At 33.7% G+C, this 23,514-nt stretch overlaps 1 protein-coding gene across 2 annotated transcripts in view; it reads left to right on the forward strand.

Moving 5' to 3' along the window:
* Window positions 1-23,514, forward strand: part of DNAH9 (dynein axonemal heavy chain 9) — a 430,601-nt gene that overhangs the window by 304,970 nt on the left and 102,117 nt on the right. For both annotated transcript variants that reach the window (XM_073660252.1, XM_073660251.1), the window contains 2 exons: window positions 17,623-17,742; window positions 20,818-21,006. In XM_073660252.1, the coding sequence (XP_073516353.1) occupies window positions 17,623-17,742; window positions 20,818-21,006 (309 nt within the window). The remainder of the gene's footprint in view (window positions 1-17,622; window positions 17,743-20,817; window positions 21,007-23,514) is intronic.

A 23,514-nucleotide genomic window follows, 5' to 3' on the forward strand; every position in this document is an offset into this window, starting at 1 on the left:
TCCTATGTACAAGAATATAACTACTATAATACTGCTCCTATGTACAAGAATATAACTACTATAATACTGCCCCTATGTACAAGAATATAACTACTATAATACTGCCCCCTATGTAAAAGAATATAACTACTATAATACTGCCCCCTATGTACAAGAATATAACTACTATAATACTGCTGCAATGTACAAGAATATAACTACTATAATACTGCCCCTATATACAAGAATATAACTACTATAATACTGCCCCTATATACAAGAATATAACTACTATAATACTGCCCCCTATGTACAAGAATATAACTAATATAATACTGCCCCTATGTACAAGAATATAACTACTATAATACTGCCCCTATATACAAGAATATAACTACTATAATACTGCCCCTATGTACAAGAATGTAACTACTATAATACTGCTCCTATGTACAAGAATATAACTACTATAATACTGCCCCCTATGTACAAGAATATAACTAATATAATACTGCCCCTATGTACAAGAATATAACTAATATAATACTGCCCCTATGTACAAGAATATAACTACTATAATACTGCCCCCTATATACAAGAATATAACTACTATAATACTGCCCTTATGTACAAGAATATAACTACTATAATACTGCCCCCTATGTACAAGAATATAACTACTATAATACTGTCCACTATGTTCAAGAATATAACTACTATAATACTGTCCCTATGTACAAGAATATAACTACTATAATACTGCTCCTATGTACTAGAATATAACTACTATAATACTGCTCCTATGTACAAGAATATAACTACTATCATACTGCCCCCTATGTACAAGAATATAACTACTATAATACTGCCCCTATGTACAGGAATATAACTACTATAATACTACCCCTATGTACAAGAATATAACTACTATAATACTGCCCCCTATGTACAAGAATATAACTACTATAATACTGCTCCTATGTACAAGAATATAACTACTATAATACTGCTCCTATGTACAAGAATATAACTACTATAATACTGCCCCTATGTACAAGAATATAACTACTATAATACTGCCCCTATGTACAAGAATATAACTACTATAATACTGCCCCTATGTACAAGAATATAACTACTATAATACTGCTCCCTATGTACAAGAATATAACTACTATAATACTGCTCCTTATGTACAAGAATATAACTACTATAATACTGCTCCTTATGTACAAGAATATAACTACTATAATACTGCTCCTTATGTACAAGAATATTACTACTATAATACTGCTCCTATGTACAAGAATATAACTACTATAATACTGCTCCTATGTACAAGAATATAACTACTATAATACTGACCCTATGTACAAGAATATAACTACTATAATACTGCCCCCTATGTAAAAGAATATAACTACTATAATACTGCCCCCTATGTACAAGAATATAACTACTATAATACTGCTGCAATGTACAAGAATATAACTACTATAATACTGCCCCTATATACAAGAATATAACTACTATAATACTGCCCCTATATACAAGAATATAACTACTATAATACTGCCCCCTATGTACAAGAATATAACTAATATAATACTGCCCCTATGTACAAGAATATAACTACTATAATACTGCCCCTATGTACAAGAATATAACTACTATAATACTGCCCCTATGTACAAGAATGTAACTACTATAATACTGCTCCTATGCACAAGAATATAACTACTATAATACTGCCCCCTATGTACAAGAATATAACTAATATAATACTGCCCCTATGTACAAGAATATAACTAATATAATACTGCCCCTATGTACAAGAATATAACTACTATAATACTGCTCCCTATGTGCTAGAATATAACAACTATAATACTGCTCCTATGTACAAGAATATAACTACTATAATACTGTCCCCTATGTACAAGAATATAACTACTATAATACTGCCCCCTATATACAAGAATATAACTACTATAATACTGCTCCTATGTACAAGAATATAATTACTATAATACTGCTCCCTATGTACAAGAATATAACTACTGTAATACTGCCCCTATGTACAAGAATATAACTACTATAATACTGCCCTTATGTACAAGAATATAACTACTATAATACTGCCCCCTATGTACAAGAATATAACTACTATAATACTGTCCACTATGTTCAAGAATATAACTACTATAATACTGTCCCTTTGTACAAGAATATAACTACTATAATACTGCTCCTATGTACTAGAATATAACTACTATAATACTGCTCCTATGTACAAGAATATAACTACTATCATACTGCCCCCTATGTACAAGAATATAACTACTATAATACTGCCCCTATGTACAGGAATATAACTACTATAATACTACCCCTATGTACAAGAATATAACTACTATAATACTGCCCCCTATGTACAAGAATATAACTACTATAATACTGCTCCTATGTACAAGAATATAACTACTATAATACTGCTCCTATGTACAAGAATATAACTACTATAATACTGCCCCTATGTACAAGAATATAACTACTATAATACTGCCCCTATGTACAAGAATATAACTACTATAATACTGCCCCTATGTACAAGAATATAACTACTATAATACTGCCCCCTATGTACAAGAATATAACTACTATAATACTGCCCCTATGTACAAGAATATAACTACTATAATACTGCCCCCTATGTACAAGAATATAACTACTATAATACTGCCCCTATGTACAAGAATATAACTACTATAATACTGCTCCTATATACAAGAATATAACTACTATAATACTGCTCCTATATACAAGAATATAACTACTATAATACTGCTCCTATGTACAAGAATATAACTACTATAATACTGCTCCTATGTACAAGAATATAACTACTATAATACTGCCCCTATGTACAAGAATATAACTACTATAATACTGCCCCTATGTACAAGAATATAACTACTATAATACTGCCCCCTATGTACAAGAATATAACTACTATAATACTGCCCCTATGTACAAGAATATAACTACTATAATACTGCCCCTATGTACAAGAATATAACTACTATAATACTGCCCTCTATGTACAAGAATATAACTACTATAAACTGCCCCTATGTACAAGAATATAACTACTATAATACTGCTCTCTATGTACTAGAATATAACTACTATAATACTGCTCCTATGTACAAGAATATAACTACTATAATACTGCTCCCTATGTACAAGAATATAACTACTATAATACTGCTCCTTATGTACAAGAATATAACTACTATAATACTGCTCCTTATGTACAAGAATATAACTACTATAATACTGCTCCTTATGTACAAGAATATAACTACTATAATACTGCTCCTATGTACAAGAATATAACTACTATAATACTGCTCCTATGTACAAGAATATAACTACTATAATACTGCCCCTATGTACAAGAATATAACTACTATAATACTGCCCCCTATGTAAAAGAATATAACTACTATAATACTGCCCCCTATGTACAAGAATATAACTACTATAATACTGCTGCAATGTACAAGAATATAACTACTATAATACTGCCCCTATATACAAGAATATAACTACTATAATACTGCCCCTATATACAAGAATATAACTACTATAATACTGCCCCCTATGTACAAGAATATAACTAATATAATACTGCCCCTATGTACAAGAATATAACTACTATAATACTGCCCCTATGTACAAGAATATAACTACTATAATACTGCCACTATGTACAAGAATGTAACTACTATAATACTGCTCCTATGTACAAGAATATAACTACTATAATACTGCCCCCTATGTACAAGAATATAACTAATATAATACTGCCCCTATGTACAAGAATATAACTACTATAATACTGCCCCTATGTACAAGAATATAACTACTATAATACTGCTCCCTATGTACTAGAATATAACTACTATAATACTGCTCCTATGTACAAGAATATAACTACTATAATACTGTCCCCTATGTACAAGAATATAACTACTATAATACTGCCCCCTATATACAAGAATATAACTACTATAATACTGCTCCTATGTACAAGAATATAATTACTATAATACTGCTCCCTATGTACAAGAATATAACTACTGTAATACTGCCCCTATGTACAAGAATATAACTACTCTAATACTGCCCTTATGTACAAGAATATAACTACTATAATACTGCCCCCTATGTACAAGAATATAACTACTATAATACTGTCCACTATGTTTAAGAATATAACTACTATAATACTGTCCCTATGTACAAGAATATAACTACTATAATACTGCTCCTATGTACTAGAATATAACTACTATAATACTGCTCCTATGTACAAGAATATAACTACTATCATACTGCCCCCTATGTACAAGAATATAACTACTATAATACTGCCCCTATGTACAGGAATATAACTACTATAATACTACCCCTATGTACAAGAATATAACTACTATAATACTGCCCCCTATGTACAAGAATATAACTACTATAATACTGCTCCTATGTACAAGAATATAACTACTATAATACTGCTCCTATGTACAAGAATATAACTACTATAATACTGCCCCTATGTACAAGAATATAACTACTATAATACTGCCCCTATGTACAAGAATATAACTACTATAATACTGCCCCTATGTACAAGAATATAACTACTATAATACTGCCCCCTATGTACAAGAATATAACTACCATAATACTGCCCCTATGTACAAGAATATAACTACTATAATACTGCCCCCTATGTACAAGAATATAACTACTATAATACTGCTCCTATGTACAAGAATATAACTACTATAATACTGCCCCTATGTACAAGATTATAACTACTTTAATACTGCCCCTATGTACAAGAATATAACTACTATAATACTGCCCCTATGTACAAGAATATAACTACTATAATACTGCCCCTATGTACAAGAATATAACTACTATAATACTGCCCCTATGTACAAGAATATAACTACTATAATACTGCCCCTATGTACAAGAATATAACTACTATAATACTGCCCTCTATGTACAAGAATATAACTACTATAATACTGCCCCTATGTACAAGAATATAACTACTATAATACTGCTCCCTATGTACTAGAATATAACTACTATAATACTGCTCCTATGTACAAGAATATAACTACTATAATACTGCTCCTTATGTACAAGAATATAACTACTATAATACTGCTCCTTATGTACAAGAATATAACTACTATAATACTGCTCCTTATGTACAAGAATATAACTACTATAATACTGCTCCTTATGTACAAGAATATAACTACTATAATACTGCTCCTATGTACAAGAATATAACTACTATAATACTGCTCCTATGTACAAGAATATAACTACTATAATACTGCTCCTATGTACAAGAATATAACTACTATAATACTGCCCCTATGTACAAGAATATAACTACTATAATACTGCCCCCTATGTAAAAGAATATAACTACTATAATACTGCCCCCTATGTACAAGAATATAACTACTATAATACTGCTGCAATGTACAAGAATATAACTACTATAATACTGCCCCTATATACAAGAATATAACTACTATAATACTGCCCCTATATACAAGAATATAACTACTATAATACTGCCCCCTATGTACAAGAATATAACTAATATAATACTGCCCCTATGTACAAGAATATAACTACTATAATACTGCCCCTATGTACAAGAATATAACTACTATAATACTGCCCCTATGTACAAGAATGTAACTACTATAATACTGCTCCTATGTCCAAGAATATAACTCCTATAATACTGCCCCCTATGTACAAGAATATAACTAATATAATACTGCCCCTATGTACAAGAATATAACTACTATAATACTGCTCCCTATGTACTAGAATATAACTACTATAATACTGCTCCTATGTACAAGAATATAACTACTATAATACTCTCCCCTATGTACAAGAATATAACTACTATAATACTGCCCCCTATGTACAAGAATATAACTACTATAATACTGCCCTTATGTACAAGAATATAACTACTATAATACTGTCCACTATGTTCAAGAATATAACTACTATAATACTGTCCCTATGTACAAGAATATAACTACTATAATACTGCTCCTATGTACTAGAATATAACTACTATAATACTGCTCCTATGTACAAGAATATAACTACTATCATACTGCCCCCTATGTACAAGAATATAACTACTATAATACTGCCCCTATGTACAAGAATATAACTACTATAATACTGCCCCTATGTACAAGAATATAACTACTATAATACTGCCCCTATGTACAAGAATATAACTACTATAATACTGCCCCCTATGTACAAGAATATAACTACTATAATACTGCTCCTATGTACAAGAATATAACTACTATAATACTGCCCCTATATACAAGAATATAACTACTATAATACTGCCCCTATGTACAAGAATATAACTACTATAATACTGCCCCTATGTACAAGAATATAACTACTATAATACTGCCCCTATGTACAAGAATATAACTACTATAATACTGCCCCCTATGTACAAGAATATAACTACTATAATACTGCCCCTATGTACAAGAATATAACTACTATAATACTGCCCCCTATGTACAAGAATATAACTACTATAATACTGCCCCTATGTACAAGAATATAACTACTATAATACTGCTCCTATATACAAGAATATAACTACTATAATACTGCTCCTATATACAAGAATATAACTACTATAATACTGCTCCTATGTACAAGAATATAACTACTATAATACTGCTCCTATGTACAAGAATATAACTACTATAATACTGCCCCTATGTACAAGAATATAACTACTATAATACTGCCCCTATGTACAAGAATATAACTACTATAATACTGCCCTATGTACAAGAATATAACTACTATAATACTGCCCCCTATGTACAAGAATATAACTACTATAATACTGCCCCTATGTACAAGAATATAACTACTATAATACTGCCCCTATGTACAAGAATATAACTACTATAATACTGCCCTCTATGTACAAGAATATAACTACTATAATACTGCCCCTATGTACAAGAATATAACTACTATAATACTGCTCCCTATGTACTAGAATATAACTACTATAATACTGCTCCTATGTACAAGAATATAACTACTATAATACTGCTCCTATGTACAAGAATATAACTACTATAATACTGTCCCTATGTACAAGAATATAACTACTATAATACTGCCTCCTATGTACAAGAATATAACTACTATAATACGGCTCCTATGTACAAGAATATAACTACTATAATACTGCTCCTATGTACAAGAATATAACTACTATAATACTGCTACTATGTACAAGAATATAAATACTATAATACTGTCCCTATGTACAAGAATATAACTACTATAATACTGCCCCCTATGTACAAGAATATACCTACTATAATATTGCCCCCTATGTACAAGAATATAACTACTATAATACTGCCCCCTATGTGCAAGAATATAACTACTATAATACTGCCCCTATGTACAAGAATATAACTACTATAATACTGCTCCTATGTACAAGAATATAACAACTATAATACTGCCCCCTATGTACAATAATATAACTACTATAATACTGCCCCCTATGTACAAGAATATAACTACTATAATACTGCCCCCTATGTACAAGAATATAACTACTATAATACTGCCCCCTATGTACAAGAATATAACTACTATAATACTGCCCCTATGTACAAGAATATAACTACTATAATACTGCCCCTATGTGCAAGAATATAACTACTATAATACTGCCTCCTATGTACAAGAATATAACTACTATAATACTGCCCCCTATGTACAGGAATATAACTACTATAATACTGCTCCTATGTACAAGAATATAACTACTATAATACTGCTCCTATGTACAAGAATATAACTACTATAATACTGCTCCTATGTACAAGAATATAACTACTATAATACTGCTGCTATGTACAAGAATATAACTACTATAATACTGCCTCTATGTACAAGAATATAACTACTATAATACTGCTCCTATGTACATGAATATAACTACTATAATACTGCCCCTATATACAAGAATATAACTACTATAATACTGCTCCTATGTACATGAATATAACTACTATAATACTGCCCCTATATACAAGAATATAACTACTATAATACTACTGCTATGTACAAGAATATAACTACTATAATACTGCCCTCTATGTACAAGAATATAACTACTATAATACTGCCGCTATGTAGAGGAATATAACTGCTATAATACTGCCCCTATGTGCAAGAATATAACTCCTATAATACTGCCCCTATGTACAAGAATATAGCTACTATAATACTGCCCCTATGTACAAGAATATAACTACTATAATACTGCCCCCTATGTACAAGAATATAACTACTATAATACTGCTCCTATGTACAAGAATAAAACTACTATAATACTGCCCCCTATGTACAGGAATATAACTACTATAATACTGCTCCTATGTACAAGAATATAACTACTATAATACTGCCCCTATGTACAAGAATATGACTACTATAATACTGCCCCTATGTACAAGAATATAACTACTATAATACTGCTCCTATGTACAAGAATATAACTACTATAATACTGCTCCTATGTACAAGAATATAACTACTATAATACTGCCCCCTATGTACAAGAATATAGCTACTATAATACTGCCCCTATGTACAAGAATATAACTACTATAATACTGCTCCTATGTACAAGAATATAACTACTATAATACTGCTCCCTATGTACAAGAATATAACTGCTATAATACTGCCCCTATGTACAAGAATATAACTACTATAATACTGCCCCTATGTACAAGAATATAACTACTATAATACTGCCCCCTATGTACAAGAATATAACTACTATAATACTGCCCCTATGTACAAGAATATAACTACTTTAATACTGCTCCTATGTACAAGAATATAACTACTATAATACTACTCCCTATGTACAAGAATATAACTACTATAATACTACTCCCTATGTACAAGAATATAACTACTATAATACTGCCCCCTATGTACAAGAATATAACTACTATAATACTGCCCCCTATGTACAAGAACATAACTACTATAATACTGCTCCCTATGTACAAGAATATAACTACTATAATACTGCCCCCTATGTACAAGAATATAACTACTATAATACTGCCCCCTATGTACAAGAATATAACTACTATAATACTGCCCCCTATGTACAAGAATATAACTACTATAATACTGCTCCTATGTACAAGAATATAACTACTATAATACTGCCCCTATGTACAAGAATATAACTACTATAATACTGCCCCTTATGTACAAGAATATAACTACTATAATACTGCCTCCTATATACAAGAATATTACTACTATAATACTGCCCCTATGTACAAGAATATAAGTACTATAATACTGCCCCCTATGTACAAGAATATAACTACTATAATACTGCCCCTATGTACAAGAATATAACTAATATAATACTGCCCCCTATGTACAAGAATATAACTACTATAATACTACTCCCTATGTACAAGAATATAACTACTATAATACTACTCCCTATGTACAAGAATATAACTACTATAATACTGCCCCCTATGTACAAGAATATAACTACTATAATACTGCCCCCTATGTACAAGAATATAACTACTATAATACTGCTCCCTATGTACAAGAATATAACTACTATAATACTGCCCCCTATGTACAAGAATATAACTACTATAATACTGCCCCCTATGTACAAGAATATAACTACTATAATACTGCCCCCTATGTACAAGAATATAACTACTATAATACTGCTCCTATGTACAAGAATATAACTACTATAATACTGCCCCTATGTACAAGAATATAACTACTATAATACTGCCCCTTATGTACAAGAATATAACTACTATAATACTGCCTCCTATATACAAGAATATTACTACTATAATACTGCCCCTATGTACAAGAATATAAGTACTATAATACTGCCCCCTATGTACAAGAATATAACTACTATAATACTGCCTCTATGTACAAGAATATAACTACTATAATACTGCCCCCTATGTACAAGAATATAACTACTATAATACTGCCCCCTATGTACAATAATATAACTACTATAATACTGCCCCCTATGTACAAGAATATAACTACTATAATACTGCCCCCTATGTACAAGAATATAACTACTATAATACTGCCCCCTATGTACAAGAATATAACTACTATAATACTGCCCCTATGTACAAGAATATAACTACTATAATACTGCCCCTATGTGCAAGAATATAACTACTATAATACTGCCCCCTATGTACAGGAATATAACTACTATAATACTGCTCCTATGTACAAGAATATAACTACTATAATACTGCTCCTATGTACAAGAATATAACTACTATAATACTGCTCCTATGTACAAGAATATAACTACTATAATACTGCCTCTATGTACAAGAATATAACTACTATAATACTGCTCCTATGTACATGAATATTACTACTATAATACTGCCCCTATATACAAGAATATAACTACTATAATACTGCTCCTATGTACATGAATATAACTACTATAATACTTCCCCTATATACAAGAATATAACTACTATAATACTACTGCTATGTACAAGAATATAACTACTATAATACTGCCCTCTATGTACAAGAATATAACTACTATAATACTGCCGCTATGTAGAGGAATATAACTGCTATAATACTGCCCCTATGTGCAAGAATATAACTCCTATAATACTGCCCCTATGTACAAGAATATAGCTACTATAATACTGCCCCTATGTACAAGAATATAACTACTATAATACTGCCCCCTATGTACAAGAATATAACTACTATAATACTGCTCCTATGTACAAGAATAAAACTACTATAATACTGCCCCCTATGTACAGGAATATAACTACTATAATACTGCTCCTATGTACAAGAATATAACTACTATAATACTGCCCCTATGTACAAGAATATGACTACTATAATACTGCCCCTATGTACAAGAATATAACTACTATAATACTGCTCCTATGTACAAGAATATAACTACTATAATACTGCTCCTATGTACAAGAATATAACTACTATAATACTGCCCCCTATGTACAAGAATATAGCTACTATAATACTGCCCCTATGTACAAGAATATAACTACTATAATACTGCTCCTATGTACAAGAATATAACTACTATAATACTGCTCCCTATGTACAAGAATATAACTACTATAATACTGCCCCTATGTACAAGAATATAACTACTATAATACTGCCCCTATGTACAAGAATATAACTACTATAATACTGCCCCCTATGTACAAGAATATAACTACTATAATACTGCCCCTATGTACAAGAATATAACTACTTTAATACTGCTCCTATGTACAAGAATATAACTACTATAATACTACTCCCTATGTACAAGAATATAACTACTATAATACTACTCCCTATGTACAAGAATATAACTACTATAATACTGCCCCCTATGTACAAGAATATAACTACTATAATACTGCCCCCTATGTACAAGAATATAACTACTATAATACTGCTCCTATGTACAAGAATATAACTACTATAATACTGCCCTCTATGTACAAGAATATAACTACTATAATACTGCCCCTATGTACAAGAATATAACTTCTATAATACTGCCCCTATGTACAAGAATATAACTACTATAATACTGCCCCCTATGTACAAGAATATAACTACTATAATACTGCCCCTATGTACAAGAATATAACTACTATAATACTGCTCCTATGTACAAGAATATAACTACTATAATACTGCCCCCGTGTACAAGAATGTAACTACTATAATACTGCCCCCTATGTACAAGAATATAGCTACTATAATACTGCCCCTATGTACAAGAATATAACTACTATAATACTGCTCCTGTATACAAGAATATAACTACTATAATACTACTCCCTATGTACAAGAATATAACTACTATAATACTACTCCCTATGTACAAGAATATAACTACTATAATACTGCCCCCTATGTACAAGAATATAACTACTATAATACTGCCCCCTATGCACAAGAATATAACTACTATAATACTGCTCCTATATACAAGAATATAACTACTATAATACTGCCCCTATGTACAAGAATGTAACTACTATAATACTGCCCCCTATGTACAAGAATATAACTACTATAATACTGCTCCTATATACAAGAATATAACTACTATAATACTGCTCCTATATACAAGAATATAACTACTATAATACTGCTCCTATGTACAAGAATGTAACTACTATAATACTGCCCCTATGTACAAGAATATAACTACTATAATACTGCCCCCTATGTACAAGAATATAACTACTATAATACTGCTCCTATATACAAGAATATAACTACTATAATACTGCTCCTATATACAAGAATATAACTACTATAATACTGCCTCCTATATACAAGAATATTACTACTATAATACTGCCCCTATGTACAAGAATATAAGTACTATAATACTGCCCCCTATGTACAAGAATATAACTACTATAATACTGCCTCTATGTACAAGAATATAACTACTATAATACTGCCCCCTATGTACAAGAATATAACTACTATAATACTGCCCCCTATGTACAATAATATAACTACTATAATACTGCCCCCTATGTACAAGAATATAACTACTATAATACTGCCCCCTATGTACAAGAATATAACTACTATAATACTGCCCCCTATGTACAAGAATATAACTACTATAATACTGCCCCTATGTACAAGAATATAACTACTATAATACTGCCCCTATGTGCAAGAATATAACTACTATAATACTGCCCCCTATGTACAGGAATATAACTACTATAATACTGCTCCTATGTACAAGAATATAACTACTATAATACTGCTCCTATGTACAAGAATATAACTACTATAATACTGCTCCTATGTACAAGAATATAACTACTATAATACTGCCTCTATGTACAAGAATATAACTACTATAATACTGCTCCTATGTACATGAATATTACTACTATAATACTGCCCCTATATACAAGAATATAACTACTATAATACTGCTCCTATGTACATGAATATAACTACTATAATACTTCCCCTATATACAAGAATATAACTACTATAATACTACTGCTATGTACAAGAATATAACTACTATAATACTGCCCTCTATGTACAAGAATATAACTACTATAATACTGCCGCTATGTAGAGGAATATAACTGCTATAATACTGCCCCTATGTGCAAGAATATAACTCCTATAATACTGCCCCTATGTACAAGAATATAGCTACTATAATACTGCCCCTATGTACAAGAATATAACTACTATAATACTGCCCCCTATGTACAAGAATATAACTACTATAATACTGCTCCTATGTACAAGAATAAAACTACTATAATACTGCCCCCTATGTACAGGAATATAACTACTATAATACTGCTCCTATGTACAAGAATATAACTACTATAATACTGCCCCTATGTACAAGAATATGACTACTATAATACTGCCCCTATGTACAAGAATATAACTACTATAATACTGCTCCTATGTACAAGAATATAACTACTATAATACTGCTCCTATGTACAAGAATATAACTACTATAATACTGCCCCCTATGTACAAGAATATAGCTACTATAATACTGCCCCTATGTACAAGAATATAACTACTATAATACTGCTCCTATGTACAAGAATATAACTACTATAATACTGCTCCCTATGTACAAGAATATAACTACTATAATACTGCCCCTATGTACAAGAATATAACTACTATAATACTGCCCCTATGTACAAGAATATAACTACTATAATACTGCCCCCTATGTACAAGAATATAACTACTATAATACTGCCCCTATGTACAAGAATATAACTACTTTAATACTGCTCCTATGTACAAGAATATAACTACTATAATACTACTCCCTATGTACAAGAATATAACTACTATAATACTACTCCCTATGTACAAGAATATAACTACTATAATACTGCCCCCTATGTACAAGAATATAACTACTATAATACTGCCCCCTATGTACAAGAATATAACTACTATAATACTGCTCCTATGTACAAGAATATAACTACTATAATACTGCCCTCTATGTACAAGAATATAACTACTATAATACTGCCCCTATGTACAAGAATATAACTTCTATAATACTGCCCCTATGTACAAGAATATAACTACTATAATACTGCCCCCTATGTACAAGAATATAACTACTATAATACTGCCCCTATGTACAAGAATATAACTACTATAATACTGCTCCTATGTACAAGAATATAACTACTATAATACTGCCCCCGTGTACAAGAATGTAACTACTATAATACTGCCCCCTATGTACAAGAATATAGCTACTATAATACTGCCCCTATGTACAAGAATATAACTACTATAATACTGCTCCTGTATACAAGAATATAACTACTATAATACTACTCCCTATGTACAAGAATATAACTACTATAATACTACTCCCTATGTACAAGAATATAACTACTATAATACTGCCCCCTATGTACAAGAATATAACTACTATAATACTGCCCCCTATGCACAAGAATATAACTACTATAATACTGCTCCTATATACAAGAATATAACTACTATAATACTGCCCCTATGTACAAGAATGTAACTACTATAATACTGCCCCCTATGTACAAGAATATAACTACTATAATACTGCTCCTATATACAAGAATATAACTACTATAATACTGCTCCTATATACAAGAATATAACTACTATAATACTGCTCCTATGTACAAGAATGTAACTACTATAATACTGCCCCTATGTACAAGAATATAACTACTATAATACTGCCCCCTATGTACAAGAATATAACTACTATAATACTGCTCCTATATACAAGAATATAACTACTATAATACTGCTCCTATATACAAGAATATAACTACTATAATACTGCTCCTATGTACAAGAATGTAACTACTATAATACTGCCCCTATGTACAAGAATATAACTACTATAATACTGCTCCTATGTACAAGAATGTAACTACTATTATACTGCCCCTATGTACAAGAATATAACTACTATAATACTGCCCCCTATGTACAAGAATATAACTACTATAATACTGCTCCTATATACAAGAATATAACTACTATAATACTGCTCCTATATACAAGAATATAACTACTATAATACTGCTCCTATGTACAAGAATGTAACTACTATAATACTGCCCCTATGTACAAGAATATAACTACTATAATACTGCCCCTATGTACAAGAATATAACTACTATAATACTGCTCCCTATGTACAAGAATATAACTACTATAATACTGCCCCCTATGTACAAGAATATAACTACTATAATACTGCCCCCTATGTACAAGAATATAACTACTATAATACTGCCTCCTATATACAAGAATATAACTACTATAATACTGCCCCCTATGTACAAGAATATAACTACTATAATACTGCCCCTATGTACAAGAATATATCTACTATAATACTGCCCCTATGTACAAGAATATAACTACTATAATACTGCCTCCTATATACAAGAATATAACTACTATAATACTGCTCCTATGTACAAGAATATAACTACTATAATACTGCCCCTAGGTACAAGAATATAACTACTATAATACTGCTCCCTATATACAAGAATATAACTACTATAATACTGCCCCTGTGTACAAGAATATAGCTACTATAATACTGCCCCTATGTACAGCACCAGCATAGGAAGGGGTTCTTTACGGTAAGAGCAGTGAGAATATGGAATTCACTGAGTGAGGAGACGGTAATGTCGGATTCACTAAACCAGTTCAAGCGGGGACTGGATGCATTTCTAGATACCAGGCAGATTTCTGCATATACTTAAAAATAAAATAAAATAGTAGGTTGATACAGGGATTTATTCTGACTGCTGGTTTCAGAGTCGGGAGGGAATTTTTCCTCAGGTGAAGATTGGCTAAATCATTTGGGGTTTTTGCCCTCCTCTGGATCAACTTTAGCAATTACAGAACTAACAGGTCGAACTTGATGGACGCAAGTCTTTATTCGGCTTTACTAACTATTACTATTTACTATTACAAGAATATAACTACTATAATACCGCAGCTATGTAGAGGAATATAACTACTATAATACTGCTCCCTATGTACAAGAATATAACTACTATAATACTGCTCCTATATGCAAGAATATAACTACTATAATACTGCTCCTATGTACAAGAATATAACTACTATAATACTGCTCCTATGTACAAGAATATAACTACTATAATACTGCCCCTATGTACAAGAATATAACTACTATAATACTGCTCCTATGTACAAGAATATAACTACTATAATACTGCTCCTATATGCAAGAATATAACTACTATAATACTGCTCCTATGTACAAGAATATAACTACTATAATACTGCTCCTATATGCAAGAATATAACTACTATAATACTGCTCCTATGTACAAGAATATAACTACTATAATACTGCTCCTATATACAAGAATATAACTACTATAATACTGCCCCCTATGTACAAGAATATAACTACTATAATACTGCTCCTATGTACAAGAATATAACTACTATAATACTGCCCCCTATGTACAAGAATATAACTACTATAATACTGCTCCTATGTACAAGAATATAACTACTATAATACTGCCCCTATGTACAGGAATATAACTACTATAATACAGCCCCCTATGTACAAGAATATAGCTACTATAATACTGTCCCCTATGTACAAGAATATAACTACTATAATACTGCTCCTATGTACAAGAATATAACTACTATAATACTGCCCCTATGTACAAGAATATAACTACTATAATACTGCTCCTATGTACAAGAATATAACTACTATAATACTGCTCCTATATGCAAGAATATAACTACTATAATACTGCTCCTATGTACAAGAATATAACTACTATAATACTGCTCCTATATGCAAGAATATAACTACTATAATACTGCTCCTATGTACAAGAATATAACTACTATAATACTGCTCCTATATACAAGAATATAACTACTATAATACAGCCCCCTATGTACAAGAATATAACTACTATAATACTGCTCCTATGTACAAGAATATAACTACTATAATACTGCCCCCTATGTACAAGAATATAACTACTATAATACTGCTCCTATGTACAAGAATATAACTACTATAATACTGCCCCCTATGTACAAGAATATAACTACTATAATACTGCTCCTATATGCAAGAATATAACTGCTATAATACTGCTCCTATGTACAAGAATATAACTACTATAATACTGCTCCTATATGCAAGAATATAACTGCTATAATACTGCTCCTATGTACAAGAATATAACTACTATAATACCGCCGCTATGTAGAGGAATATAACTGCTATCATACAGCTATGTGCCTGGTCCACGTCACGAGTGTTTTTCTCTTTAGCTCCTGAATGAGAATCTTGCCAAACTGACAGCAAAATTTGAGAAGGCGACTGCAGACAAACTGAAATGTCAGCAGGAAGCGGACGCCACGGCTCTCACCATCTCTCTCGCCAACCGGCTGGTACGTGTCATGTGATGTCATTGTAGCTCTGTCTCCTCTGTGCCGCCACAGAGATGACTCTGATCTCGGTCGTTTCTCAGATATATTGTAGTGTATTGTACTTGACATTCAAGGATTATATTTCCTCTAGTTGTAATAGAAAAAAATTTTTTTTTTTTAAAAACATATTTCATATAAATCCCATTTATCAAAATATAAAAATGAAGGCACCTGCACTTTAAACTATGGAAAAGAAAAAAAAATGGAAATTCCAGAATTGTTATTTTTTGGTCATCGCAACCCCCCAAAAAATCGTAATACGAAGCAATCAAAACCTTCTATTTCCCTTGAATAAAAACTACAGCATTAAATAAAAGCAGCTCCATCAATAGAAAAGTCATAAATGATTGCTGCTGAAACGTGAAGAGACAAAGAGATAAAAAATAAAACAAAACTGGTCACAAATAAAATTATAAACATTTAATTAAAAAAAATCCTCATTTTTGCTATTGCTGGATGTGTAACAGTTTGCTGTCTCAGCCCTTTGCCCTAAAACTAAGCCTAGTTCTAACCCTAATCTTAACCCTAGCCTGATCCGTATGACTAACTCAATCCTTAGCCTTAAGGCTAAACCTAAGTCTAACCGTAGCTCAAAGTTTAGGCCTAAGTCTACGATTAACCATAGCCCTAAGCTTAACCTAATCCCTAGCCCTAAACCTAACCCTTCACAAGACCCTAACTCTAAGCCTAACCTTAGCTCTAAGCCTAATCCAATCCCTAGCCCAAAGAGTAGCACTAAGTCTCTTAGCCCTATGCTTTCCCCAGTCCCTAGTCCGAAAACTAACCCTAATATTAACCGTAAGCTTAGTCCTAGTCCTAAGACTTACCCACTCCCTAGCCCTATGGCTAACCCTACATCTAACCCTAGCTCTAAGACTTACCCACTCCCTAGCCCTATGGCAACCCTACATCTAACCCTAGCTCTAAGACTTACCCACTCCCTAGCCCTATGGCTAACCCTACATCTAACCCTAGCTCTAAGACTTACCCACTCCCTAGCCCTATGGCTAACCCTACATCTAACCCTAGCTCTAAGACTTACCCACTCCCTAGCCCTATGGCTAACCCTACATCTAACCCTAGCTCTAAGACTTACACACTCCCTAGCCCTATGGCTAACCCTACATCTAACCCTAGCTCTAAGACTTACCCACTCCCTAGCCCTATGGCTAACCCTACATCTAACCCTAGCTCTAAGACTTACCCACTCCCTAGCCCTATGGCTAACCCTACATCTAACCCTAGCTCTAAGACTTACACACTCCCTAGCCCTATGGCTAACCCTACATCTAACCCTAGCTCTAAGACTTACCCACTCCCTAGCCCTATGGCTAACCCTACATCTAACCCTAGCTCTAAGACCCACTCCCTAGCCCTATGGCTAACCCTACATCTAACCCTAGCCCTAAGACTTACCCACTCCCTAGCCCTATGGCTAACCCTACATCTAACCCTAGCTCTAAGACTTACACACTCCCTAGCCCTATGGCTAACCCTACATCTAACCCTAGCTCTAAGACTTACACACTCCCTAGCCCTATGGCTAACCCTACATCTCACCCTAGCCCTAAGACTTACCCACTCCCTAGCCCTATGGCTAACCCTACATCTAACCCTAGCTCTAAGACTTACCCACTCCCTAGCCCTATGGCTAACCCTACATCTAACCCTAGCTCTAAGACTTACACACTCCCTAGCCCTATGGCTAACCCTACATCTAACCCTAGCTCTAAGACTTACCCACTCCCTAGCCCTATGGCTAACCCTACATCTAACCCTAGCTCTAAGACTTACCCACTCCCTAGCCCTATGGCTAACCCTACATCTAACCCTAGCTCTAAGACTTACCCACTCCCTAGCCCTATGGCTAACCCTACATCTAACCCTAGCCCTAAGACTTACCCACTCCATAGCCCTATGGCTAACCCTACATCTAACCCTAGCTCTAAGACTTACCCACTCCCTAGCCCTATGGCTAACCCTACATCTAACCCTAGCTCTAAGACTTACCCACTCCCTAGCCCTATGGCTAACCCTACATCTAACCCTAGCCCTAAGACTTACACACTCCCTAGCCCTATGGCTAACCCTACATCTAACCCTAGCTCTAAGACTTACCCACTCCCTAGCCCTATGGCTAACCCTACATCTAACCCTAGCTCTAAGACTTACCCACTCCCTAGCCCTATGGCTAACCCTACATCTAACCCTAGCCCTAAGACTTACCCACTCCCTAGCCCTATGGCTAACCCTACATCTAACCCTAGCTCTAATTTTAACCTTAACTCTAACATTAACCCTAACCCTAAGCTTAATCCAATCCATAGTCTAACTCTTTGTGAAATCCTTGTTCTAAGCCTAACCCAATCCCTAGCCTAAAGAGTAGACCTAAGCCTAACTTTAACCCTTAGGCTAACTCTAAACCTAACCCAAGCTTTAAATTTAAGTCTAATTCTAAAATTAACCCTTAGTAAATTTCTAGCTCCAATCCTAACATTAGCTCTAAGCCTAACTCAATCCCCAGCCTAAAGAGTAGCCATAAGCCTGTTCTTAGGCCTAAATCATGCCCTAAGCCTAACTCTAACCCAACTCTAGCCCTTAGATTAACTCAAAGTCTATTCCTAGCTCTAAGCCTAACCTTAGACCTAAGTTTAACCCTAAACCAATCCCTAACCCTTACCCTCAGCTCTCAGTAATGAATGCGGACCTGCGCTTGATTCAACATTGTCTTTATTCTTTAGCTGCTCATCTCCGTCGCTTTTATGCAGAGCGCAGCAGGCGAGAGGAGTTTGTCATTGGCTGATACGCTCTGCATAGGCAGCAACCCAGATGTAGATGGATTGTAGACCTTACAATGCGGGCGGCATGGGGAAGGGGTGAGAGGTGGTAACCGCCTCCACGCTGTGCACCATGACACCAGCTGCCATAGTGAGGTCTGATGACATCTGTAGGATGTGCTCGTGCATGATGTGCCCGTGCACCTCACATAGGGGGCAGCCGCATCTCTCCACACTAATTCGGTGCCCCCCGGTATAGGTGGGAGGACTCGCCTCAGAGAACGTCAGATGGGCCGAAGCTGTCAGGAACTTCAAGCTCCAGGAGAGCACCCTGTGTGGGGATGTACTGGTCATCACCGCCTTCGTCTCCTACCTCGGCTACTTCACCAAGAAATACCGGCAGGACCTGATGGATAAGACCTGGAAACCGTACCTGGGGGAGCTGAAGGTGAGCCCACCCTCCGACATCACATCACTATCATGTAAGAAGTACACCAGTCACATCCAGAGCTGCGTCTATTATACAGATACCATAGATACATAGATACAGCACATGATACAGCTGCGTCTATTATACAGATACCATAGATACATAGATACAGAACATGATACAGCTGCGTCTATTATACAGATACCATAGATACATAGATACAGCACATAATACAGCTGCGTCTATTATACAGATACCATAGATACATAGATAAAGCACATGATACAGCTGCGTCTATTATACAGATACCATAGATACATAGATACAGCACATGATACAGCTGCGTCTATTATACAGATACCATAGATACATAGATACAGAACATGATACAGCTGCGTCTATTATACAGATACCATAGATACAGCACATGATACAGCTGCGTCTATTATACAGATACCATAGATACATAGATACAGTGCATGATACAGCTGCGTCTATTATACAGATACCATAGATACATAGATAAAGCACATGATACAGCTGCGTCTATTATACAGATACCATAGATACATAGATAAAGCACATGATACAGCTGCGTCTATTATACAGATACCATAGATACATAGATACAGTGCATGATACAGCTGCGTCTATTATACAGATACCATAGATACATAGATAAAGCACATAATACAGCTGCGTCTATTATACAGATACCATAGATACATAGATAAAGCACATGATACAGCTGCGTCTATTATACAGATACCATAGATACATAGATACAGCACGTGATACAGCTGCGTCTATTATACAGAAACCATAGATACATAGATACAGTGCATGATACAGCTGCGTCTATTATACAGATACCATAGATACAGCACATGATACAGCTGCGTCTATTATACAGATACCATAGATACATAGATACAGTGCATGATACAGCTGCGTCTATTATACAGATACCATAGATACATAGATACAGCACATGATACAGCTGAGTCTATTATACAGATACCATAGATACAGTACATGACACAGCTGCGTCTATTATACAGATACCATAGATACATAGATACAGTGCATGATACAGCTGCGTCTATTATACAGATACCATAGATACATAGATACAGCACATGATACTGCTGCGTCTATTATACAGATACCATAGATACATAGATACAGCGCATGATACTGCTGCGTCTATTATACAGATACCATAGATACATAGATACAGTGCATGATACAGCTGCATCTATTATACAGATACAATAGATACATAGATACAGCACATGATACAGCTGAGTCTATTATACAGATACCATAGATACATAGATACAGCACATGATACAGCTGAGTCTATTATGCAGATACCATAGATACAGCACATGATACAGCTGAGTCTATTATACAGATACGGTAGATACATAGATACAGTACATGATACCGCTGCATATATTATAACGTTACCATAGATACCACACATGATACAGCTGAGTCTATTATACAGATACCGTAGATACAGTGCATGATACAGCTGCGTCTATTACAGATACCATAGATACATAGATACAGCACATGATACTGCTGCGTTTATTATACAGATACCATAGATACATAGATACAGTGCATGATACAGCTGCGTCTATTATACAGATACCATAGATACATAGATACAGCACATGATACAGCTGAGTCTATTATACAGATACCATAGATACATAGATACAGTACATGATACAGCTGCGTCTATTATACAGACACCATAGATACATAGATACAGCACATGATACAGCTGCGTCTATTATACAGATATCATAGATACATAGATAGATGCAGCTGTATCATGCACTGTATTATACAGATACCATAGATACATAGATACAGCACATGACACAGCTGCGTCTATTATACAGATACCATAGATACATAGATACAGCACAAGATACAGCTGAGTCTATTATACAGATACCATAGATACAGTGCATTATACAGCTGCGTCTATTATAGATACCATAGATACATAGATACAGTGCATGATACAGCTGCGTCTATTATACAGATACCATAGATACATAGATACAGTGCATGATACAGCTGCGTCTATTATACAGATACCATAGATACAGCACATGATACATCTGCATCTATTATACAGATACCATAGATACATAGATACAGCACATGACACAGCTGTGTCTATTATACAGATACCATAGATACATAGATACAGCACATGATACTGCTGCGTCTATTATACAGATACCATAGATACATAGATACAGCACATGACACAGCTGTGTCTATTATACAGATACCATAGATACATAGATACAGCACATGACACAGCTGTGTCTATTATACAGATACCATAGATACATAGATACAGCACATGATACAGCTGCATCTATTATACAGATACCATAGATACAGTGCATGATACAGCTGCGTCTATTATACAGATACCATAGATACATAGATACAGCACATGATACTGCTGCGTCTATTATACAGATACCATAG

Source organism: Phyllobates terribilis, unplaced genomic scaffold (genome assembly GCF_046119375.1).
Source record: "Phyllobates terribilis strain yellow unplaced genomic scaffold, ASM4611937v1 Scaffold_25__1_contigs__length_18738178, whole genome shotgun sequence".
In the NCBI taxonomy this organism is placed as follows: domain Eukaryota; kingdom Metazoa; phylum Chordata; class Amphibia; order Anura; family Dendrobatidae; genus Phyllobates; species Phyllobates terribilis.